The following is a 9697-nucleotide window of genomic DNA, read 5'->3' on the forward strand; positions in this document are numbered from 1 at the left end:
AGAGAGCCCATGGGCCTTGTAGAGCAAGCACTGGAAAACAGCCCCTAACAGCTAAGCTGTTACTGTCTGCAGACTTTCCACCTTGTAGACTCTACTGGTCTTGGATAACCCCACTCTTTTTCTCTTATGATTCTACAGACACAGCCATTAAGGCCGTTTCTGGGATACTCAACATCGATGCATCTCCGAAGGAAGAATGTGCCCTGGAGATCATCAAAGGGGGAGCTCTGCGTCAAGAGGAAGTGTACTATGACAACTCAGTCTGGACAGATCTCCTGCTGGGAAATCCAGGGAGGAAGATCCTGGAATTCTTGTCCTTAAGAAGTTATAGTTTGGACAAATTTATAAACAACTAAGCACTTCCTTAAGGTGGGGCATGGTAAGGGAGCTTTGGGACTGTTCTTCCTGATATTTATCTGAGCTCCATCCCTGAAGGCATCTCCAAGGAGAGACAAATGGGTGTCCCCAGAGAGTTTTAAGTCACACATCACATCTCACAATTTGAAGGAGTTCCTCTAACACTTGCACAGTGGAAACGTAATTATAATGAATGTCATGAACCACTGCAACCTGCAGTTGTGAAATTGATAGTAACCATAGGTATAATTAAAAGGTAGTTCTATCAAATTTACCTCATATATAATATTATGAGTAATACAATATTAATTATAATAAAGGTCATATCAATGTTGTAAATTCATGGTTAGTAGCTCTAAGTTCAGTTCATTCAGTATGGTCCTTTAAAACCATAACCTATATGAGTGAAAATTTTCAGTGTTCATTTCGTATTTTGTGGTCTGAACCTTTTCTCTCTTCTTGAGTTGAAGAAATCACCCTACTCTTCATTTAATGGTCATCATGTCCATACCATATTGTATATTTCAGATACTCTTTATATTATTTTATATTGCTCCTCTGGGAAGGAGGATACCTGGGTGGGTATAAATCACCATGTACGTGGAAGTCCCTGGGAACTTGAGCCACAGAATGGACACATGTTTATCACCCTCAGACTGCATCAGGTGTCTCCACTTTATGTGTGAACTCTCAACTGTGTGTTAGAAGCCTGGAGAGAAGGGAATGGAGTTCCATCCTGCCACTTACACATTCCGTCATTTATTCATTCAACAAACATTTATCAAACAGTTGCCAGGCATCACCTGACTACAACCAAACAGGAAACAGAAATCAGCTATATTAACAACTCAGCAAAGCCCTGTATTGGTTAGGTCCCCAACAGGTTAGGCTTTAATAAAAAGGGGGTTGTTTACAAAAGTGTGGACAAGGTCATAGGGCAATCACAAGGGGTAAGGAAGTATCTTGGGGCTAGTCCCACCTTAGGGACAAAAAGAACGATTATGAGAATCCAGAGATAGAAACTGTTTGGAGAGCATCACAGAACAGGAACTATGACATTCAGTTATGGGATGCCACCAGCCCAGCTAGGACCATGCAGGAGGGATCTGGGGAAATAAACACCCCAGCCTCACTCTCTTCCCTCCCTCCAACTTCTTGCTAATATTTTATATTAGCTAACCAGAGGGGCAGGGGAGCAGACTGATATAAACCACACACGTCAGCTTCCTCATGGACAGAAGCATAGGAAAGAATGGAGAGTGTTCTGGAGGGACAGATGGGATATATCCAGCATGAACTCAACATCCCCAAATGCAGGGCTTTCATGGTAAGAGATACTAGGACACGAGACATGGGCTTGGACACACAAGGGAAATTTCCTTTTCCCATCACTTAATCTAAGTGACCAGGCAGCAGAACAGACTGGAATCCATTGAGCCTGCCGACCACCCAGACAAGGAGCTAGATCTGAGGGTGACTATGACTGGGCTTTTCTTAGAAAGAGATTCTTCCCAGCCTGCTCAGTGCAAGGGAGCAGGAAAGATCTGACTGCACCTGTGTGCAAGAAAATAGATCCGAGATGTGAAGTCAGATTTCTGACCATACAGCACAACACACAGGCACACCAGTGCAAAATCAGAGAAGATCACTAAGTGTCTGGGTGCAGGTGATAAACTGTTGTGCTAGTCTGTGTGCATGCATCACAAATGGGGCAAGAAGCCAGGTTTGCAACAGGATGAGGGCATGAGGCTGACCAGGAGGAAAGGAGGTAAATGCTAAGAGAGGAGCATGATCAGATGACAAATTTACAGTCAGAGTCAGCTTCAAATTAGTTTTGCCTTCAACCTGAACTTTTAGGGTTTTCTTTAGGCTTAAAGACACATTAAGACTTCAGCCTATGTTTAGTATAAATCAGCTGCTCCCTGATTCTGTTCACTTCCAGGGGAAAGCAAGAGAGGGTATGTAACAATTTTTATGTAACTAATAAACTAAACCTTTGGTCTTTCCAAGGGTGTGTTGGTAAATGTTTAACAACTGGCTCTCCGGAAAAAAGAGAGAGAGAGAAAAAGAAACATGCCCCCATTTGTAAATGTAAATTTAGTATTACATGGTGTAAATACTCTCACCCTGGTTGATTTCAGGCCACCGGGTCACATTGCTGAATGTGTAATAGAAGAGAAATGCACCATCAGCTCTCTCAAACCTGTATAGCCTGCTCCAGCACACCGCCCTGACTTTCCCATTCCACATTCTTGACAGAATTAGTTATTCTTAAAGGTCCAGCTCAATGCCTCTCCCCTCCTCCAAGGACTTGAAAGTAAGAGCTTCTTTCTACTGGGGAGGTTGGGGGAACAAGGGCTCCCAAAGACAGGGTGCTCACATTCTTGAACTCTCAGGGCATCAGTATTTTGCATGAAGTCAACAGCCTTAACTGTGTGCGAGTCCCGAAATTGACCTTCATGTTCACTAGTACTGTATTCCCCTGGGAGTAACAGAAAAATCCACTGACGGTGGCTCAATCAAGTAGAAATTACTTTTCCTCCCCTAACAAAAAGTCTAGGAGGGGCAGACCGGGGCCTCAGGAAGCCAGGCTCCTTCTGTTTTTCCACTCAACTACCCATCCTCCTCCGTGTCACTGTGGAGTCACAAGATAGTGGCTCTAACTCAGCATCGTCCTGCGTTTCAGGGAAGGCAAAGGGGAAGGTGAAGGGCAAAGGATGCACACCAGCTGAATCTGCCCCCTGATAAAGAGCAAACTGGGAAGCCCCATCCAAGGACTTCAGCTCACATCCTGAGGGCTAGAGTCATGTTGTGTGACCACCCCTCCCTTCAAGAGAGGTTGAGAAATGGAGATTTCAGCTGAGCCCATGCTAACCCCAGGCGACCAGAAGTGTTTGTCAGAAATGTAAATCACGACAGAAACAAAGAAATACACAGTCAGAGCAGAAGGACTCCGTTCCTAAGATGCCAGCTTCCTGACCAAGGTGACAGAATCCAGTCCCACTGACCATCTGCAAGGTCTAATTTAGTCCCAGCTCCCGCCCATGCTGAAGAACATCCAAGGCTCCCGCCTCTCCAAACTTCCCTCTGAGAAATTATGATTCCCTCTCCTCAGTTAAGAGTGTAATGGGAGACCCTAGATAAGAGGTAGCAGGAAGCCCCGAGGTGTCCTCAGCAGCAGTGACTCCCCCCACCTGCTGTTCCTGGAGAGGCCCCTCTCAGGGACAGTTAATTCTCACCTCGCCACCACATCTGTTCACACAGGTTGGGCCCTTCTCCTTGGCTGGACTGTGCTAGGACAGTGTCGCAAACCCACCCCCAGAGTCCATGGCAAGCTTCAGAGATTCTCTAGAGTAGTGGCTGCCAACACTTTGGATCACATACTTCATTATTAAAAAAAATGATTAGGCGTATAGATTTCTAACAGATATACAGTTACTATTTATATAATAATATGCACGTAATACTTACTAACATAAAGCATAGACAAAAACAGAAGATAAGATAAATAGAAATTGCAACATCTTCTGCCCACATCCAGTGGTTCCTCTGACATGCCGCCAAGCACCGAGCACAGCTCTGAAGCTGTGTCAGAGGAAGAAGTCAGCACGTGTGATGCTTCCAGCCAGCCCTTGGTGAGAGCGTCAGCAGGCACCCAGGGGTTCAGGGTGAGCCCCCATTGCCCTCTCTAGGGGCGCAACATGTAGGATAACGTTCTCCCCCCTCCCCCGCCCCGCATTGCCTCTGTCCAAGGAATTTGCCAAGGACCCACAGTCTTCTCCATTAGTGCCTAGTCTCCAGCACTAGGGAACATATGCTAATCAAGCCCCAGACGCATCCCTTAATTTCTCCAGGGAAGTATGTAAACCAAACTAATTTGCAGTATTAAGGGAACAGAAAAAACACATTGCCCGCCTTGATACAGGGCTCATACTGTCTCACGATGTCTCCAGCAACTCTGCTTCGCTGTCAGCATCTCAGCACTCTTAGATCTCCATCCCACGCCAGAGGGTCACCAGGTCATGGAGAATGTTCAGGAAAATCAGGATATCCCGTACATGCTAGATCCTCCCCCCTCAGCAATTCTCAACCTAACTTCTCTTAGTTGTTAGATTTAGAAGTTTTCTAGTTAGAATGTGTCTAAATTCTCTATTTTTTAAGGAGAGGGAGGGGGAACAGGGATGGGAACTGAGCCAATGTGAAAAGAAAAGGCAGATGAGAAAAGAGAATTTTCAAAAAAGGTCCAACAGGACTGAGGATGCCAATGCCCACAGGCATAAAAGCCAGGAGAAGCAGAATTAAGTCTGCAGAGATGAAGAACACATGGGGTAAGGACAGGAACCTAGAGCAAAAGGTAAAGCCACAGGAGGGGGGGTGGGGGCTGGGAAATGAATTCTTTAAAAAATAGGAAAGCGCCAGATAAACAACCAGCTTGAGTTGCGGAGGCTTTGGAGATTGGAGTTTCTGGGAGGAGGATAAAGAAACAGCAGCCAAAGGGGAGGGCACACTGGCATGTCGCATGACCCGGAACCAGAGGGTTTCAAAAGACCCACACGGGTGAGAGCTGAGGTCAGTGGTGTCAGGGTCTCTCTCTGTGCTGTGATTGGCTGCCCTGGGACTGTTGGGTTGGCGTGCTTCGGGACCTCACACTGTCCTCGAACAGTCCTGTGGCACCCTGAACTCCGGGTAACGGAGGGCACAAAAAGCTACCCCACCCCAAGACCAGAGAGCCAGGCCATCCTAACCAAAGACTGCTTTTCACAAGCCTCCGTTTTTGCCGTCGAGGGGGGCAGCGCCACCCAGTGGCTGACTGTTGGTGGTGTACGGCACTTCACAATTTCTTCCCACCGGCCCCGGTCGCGCCCACATCCTGCGAGAGCTACCACCAGCTCGGCACTGAGCGCCTTCTCATGAGTCACCAATTAGGGCGGATGAACAGACCTTACTGGAGGCGGGGCGGGACTCAGGCATCTGGTGGGGCCGCCTGGTCCTAGCAGCCAGGCTAGGCCCTAAACCATTGGTTTTTAGCTAGATCTGCTCAATAGCGACAGCTAGTGGTCACCCTTAAAAGCAAGGTGTTGTGAGCCTCCCAGGGAAAGAACTGTCAAGGTGAAATGGGGAAATCAAGGCAGATTCTTGGCTGCCACTGGAGGCTAGCATATATCCAAAGCCATCCTTGAGGAAATAGTACAAAGAAAACCCAAATTTTTAAAAATGATGTCCAAGGACCTTGGCTACCTCCATAGCCACATCTCAGGCCACCAGTTCTGCTTTTGATTCCCCAAGGACAAGGAACTGCTGGTCCTCTGAAGGCACCCTTCTGTTCCCATTGGGCCTTTGCCCATGCTATCTCCTCTGCCCTGAATGCTCTTCACTCTCCTATTGTCTGCTTAACTCCTACCTGTCCTTTAAGACTCAGCTCCACCATGACCTCCTCTGGGACAAGTGTCTTCCCTTCCACCAAGGCCTATCCTCAATGCTGGGATGGGTGCTCTCCCACCCCTACCCCATGCCTCCGTAATTTTCTGTATCCGTCAATCACTTTAGTTCACTAGGCTTTAAATTTACCTTTAAAATCGTCTTATGTAATTACTTGAAGGTATTTATTTTCTTTTACTCAGTGTTGTATCCCTAATACTGAACACAGATCTTAGTATCTATAAGGTATTTGATTAATGTTTGAGAAATAAAGGACTCCTAGACCCTGATACTGGAAAAGGCTTAATATGGGGACAAAACAACTTCATTTCAAGGAAAAGGTGTAGATGGATCTAAAAGTCATTTCATCAGATTCCAGCCCATTATTCCTTTCCCCACACCACCCTGTTTTTGCCTGTCTACAAACAGCCCGCAGCTCTGCAGCAGGTGGGAGAGCCCCTCACCTCCCAGCAGTTCCCTGGACCTTGCCATCTCCAGCATTGCCCTAAACCCCAGCTCTGTTCCTTCCTGCCCACTTCCTGCAAAACGTCCTCATCAGAACTAGACTGCTTCTTCATAAACTACTCCAGCATACCCACACCTGGATTTTATCCTCAAGGAAATAGTTGAAAGGAAGAAAAACACAGAATTGCCTGCCTGAAGATGCTCATTTGCAGTATTATTTGTAAATGTATAAAAATCAGAAATGACAAAAATCTCCATATAAATAAAAATAAATCCCTCCCTATAATCTCCATATGAATCAAATAATCAATTACATCATGCAGAAACTAAGAAGAGTCTCACCACATTGTGACAATTTGTTTTTTCACTTCACTTTATCAGCAAACATAGGACTTACTATGTTCAGGCACTATTCTATTGCATGAATATGAACTCATTTATATCCCCAAGACAGCCCTACGAGGTAGGTGCTATTGTGTGTTCCCATTATTTATTTCAGAACACACTTGCTTCGGTCTGACATAAAATAAAAGTTAAATGGCCTATAAGACACTTATTTGAAGGAAAACCATGTCAAATGTTTTTCTCCCATATACAGTTGTGTGATACCTATTTGTAAAAGAGCATGGTCAGTTGACTTGAGTTGGGTGAGTTTAAAAACTTACATATTTTAACTTTTCCCATCATTCCATGCGTGGGGAAGTTCCTTATGTTTATTAATTTTTCAAAGTGATGATTTTAAATGTTTTTTGGCCTCTGGATATACTTATGAAATGGTATCGGATAAAACACACTGTTGCACCGAAACTACTTCATTTTCATGCAACAGTAGGTCCGATCGAGGGTCTGTTTGGTTATAACCACTAATAAGTCACAAGGGCAGATGCTCCAAATTGCAGATGTTACTATGACAGTAGTACAGCTAGAATTTTCGAGCACGTCACGAGTGTTATGCCACGAATCCTAAAATAATCACGTCGAGTAGGTATGATCATCATTGCCGCCTTACAGAGGAGGAACCAGAGATGCAAAGACATTAAGTAATTCACGAAACTGAAACAGGAAGTGAATGGTAAAGCCAGGCTTCCAATCCAGGCCGCCCTCCTTCTGAGTGCTCCTGCTGATCTACCACCCCAGGCTGCAGCTCAGGCAGTATGCTTCAGAGCAGGCGACAGATGTGATATACAAAGTAATCCTGGTATAAGGTTGAAAGTTATCACAGCTCTGAATTAATGATTGCAACTAGAGAGAATTATGATAAGTCAGACTCATTTTTCTTACGGCTATTAAATTGTATCTACCAGGGGTTAATAATTATCCTGAGCAATGTCAGGCTAGACATGGCTACTATTCAATAATAAGGAAATTATTAAACAGATTGTGGTACATTAACATTATGAAAAGTCATGACAACACTAAAAGGTAAAAATACGAGAAAAAGTAAAAATCTGAAAAAAAATTATGGTAGTAAGTGGAAAAACAAACACATAATTGTAGGTTCACTACACTTGAAATATGTAAATAAAAAAAAGAGTGCATATAGACAAAAACTAGAAGGGAATGTGAAAAATATGAAACTAATTTGTGTTTATGGAGTAGGATTAAGGTGTTTACTTTTCTACTTTAAAACTTATTTAAAAAATAAAAATAAAAAAGGGGCACCTGGGTGGCTCAGTAGGTTAAGCATCCAACTCTTGATCTCAGCTCAGGTCTTGATCTCAGGGTTGTGAGTTTGAGCCCCACATTGGGCTTCACACTGGCTGTGGAACCTACTTTAAAAAAATAAATAAATACAAATAAAAAATACAAGTTATTTTAATGGTATCATATTACAATTTTTACGAAGCTGAAAAAAGAAAATCTGAATGCTTTCTGACCCATCTCTCCATCAATCTGTTTTATTAGTCTTCAGAACGTGCTCCTAAAATGCTCTCTGCACAGCAGGCTGACAGCAATCTGTCAGTGCTTTGATGAGATCAGTTTTGGTTCAATTTTACTGCATCAATTTAAATATTCTCTGTTATGAACAATAGATTGTTCTGAGTATAAAACAGATCAGAGGGGCGCCTGGGTGGCTCAGTCGGTTAAGCATCTGCCTTTGGCTCAGGTCATGATCCCAGGGTCCTGGGATCGAGCCCTGCATCGGGCTCCCTGCTCGGCGGGAAGACTGCTTCTCCCTCTCCCACTCCCCCTGCTTGTGTTCCTTCTCTCGCTGTGTCTCTCTCTGTCAAATAAATAAAATCTTTTAAAAAATAAATAAATAATTTTAAAAATAGATCAGAAAGGAAGGGTGCCTGGCTGGCTCAGGCGGGAGAGCATGTGACTCTTGATCTCAGGGTTATGAGTTTGAGCCCCATGTTGGGTGTAGAGTTTACTTAAAAAACTTTAAAAATTTAAAAAGGTAAGAAAGGTAAGTATAGAAATGTATAAAATGTATAGAAAAGGCTCTGGATGATATTTCAGTTTGGAATATGAGGTCATCTGTGAAATAGCTGAGATAGTTTAACCAAGGCTGTGGCAAGAAATGACAGTTTAAACCAGGAAGGAAAATTGCCAGTTTCAGAAAGAAGATAAGACTATTAAATAAGCTAATTTTACTAGGGAGCAAATATCTCCAGAAATAGAGTGTTAGTGAATACAGTTAGTGTTGTTTAGGCTCTCAGAATTCTTGGCTGAAAGCAAAGGTAATCATCTTACCTTTCATGTGATCATTAGTGTGGTATCCCATTGAGTGCATCCTAAAAAGGATTTTGATCTTCATACACATTTCTTTCTGATTTTTAATGGAGTCCAAATAGTTGGTCCATAGGAATTCCTGTTACAATCTTTATACTCGAATGCCCTGAACCACCGAGAACCCTCTCACGCATCCATGCCAATAAAAATTTCTTATGCCGCCATAACCTCTCTATCCTCTACTCATTCTCATCTCTCTATCCTCTCTATCTTCTCTATCCTCTACTCACTCTCATCTCCATATGTCAGGCTCCAGGATCTTGAGCTCTTGTCGCTCATCCTGAGGGAACATTGTTTGCCTTCAGCTCTAGTGTTTAAGAATCCATCCTCTGTGCTTTTCCCTGCCCCACTCCTTGTCCTTTTCCTCCTCAGAGAATAGGGGAAGTAGTAGGCACTGGAGAACATTGTGACCTACTCCCCACATGTTAATAAGTGTTATCACAGCTATCTAAAAGTCTCATTATACCCTTCACATGTGTCAAGCCTTAGAATTCATAGAAGCCAGGTGCCTGAGTGGCTCAGTTGGCTCAGTGGCTCTCTCAAATAAATAAATAAAATAAAAAAAAAAAAGAAAATCCTTAAAAAAAAAAAAAGAATTCATAGAAGCCATATTAAGTGGACCACTCAGACAAGGTTTACTACACCCGCTTACAAAGCTACTTAGTTAATTTGTCCTTATACAGTTCCCTCTCCAACTTCTTATCCTGAACTGCTTGTGAAT

General features: G+C 43.6%; 1 protein-coding gene across 5 annotated transcripts in view; it reads left to right on the forward strand.

The window, feature by feature from the left end:
- The window catches only part of HSD11B1 (hydroxysteroid 11-beta dehydrogenase 1), a 63596-nt gene extending 62896 nt beyond the window's left edge, over positions 1–700 (forward strand). For 4 of the 5 annotated variants that reach the window (XM_035010461.1, XM_035010462.1, XM_035010463.1 and 1 more), the window contains one exon: positions 139–700. In XM_035010461.1, the coding sequence (XP_034866352.1) occupies positions 139–356 (218 nt within the window). In that variant the 3' untranslated portion in view covers positions 357–700. The remainder of the gene's footprint in view (positions 1–138) is intronic. The other variant, XR_004680250.1, reaches the window with a different exon arrangement.
- The last annotated feature ends 8997 nt before the right edge of the window (positions 701–9697 follow it).

This window comes from Mirounga leonina, unplaced genomic scaffold (genome assembly GCF_011800145.1).
Source record: "Mirounga leonina isolate KUSES-001 unplaced genomic scaffold, KU_Mleo_1.0 Mir_154, whole genome shotgun sequence".
NCBI lineage: Eukaryota > Metazoa > Chordata > Mammalia > Carnivora > Phocidae > Mirounga > Mirounga leonina.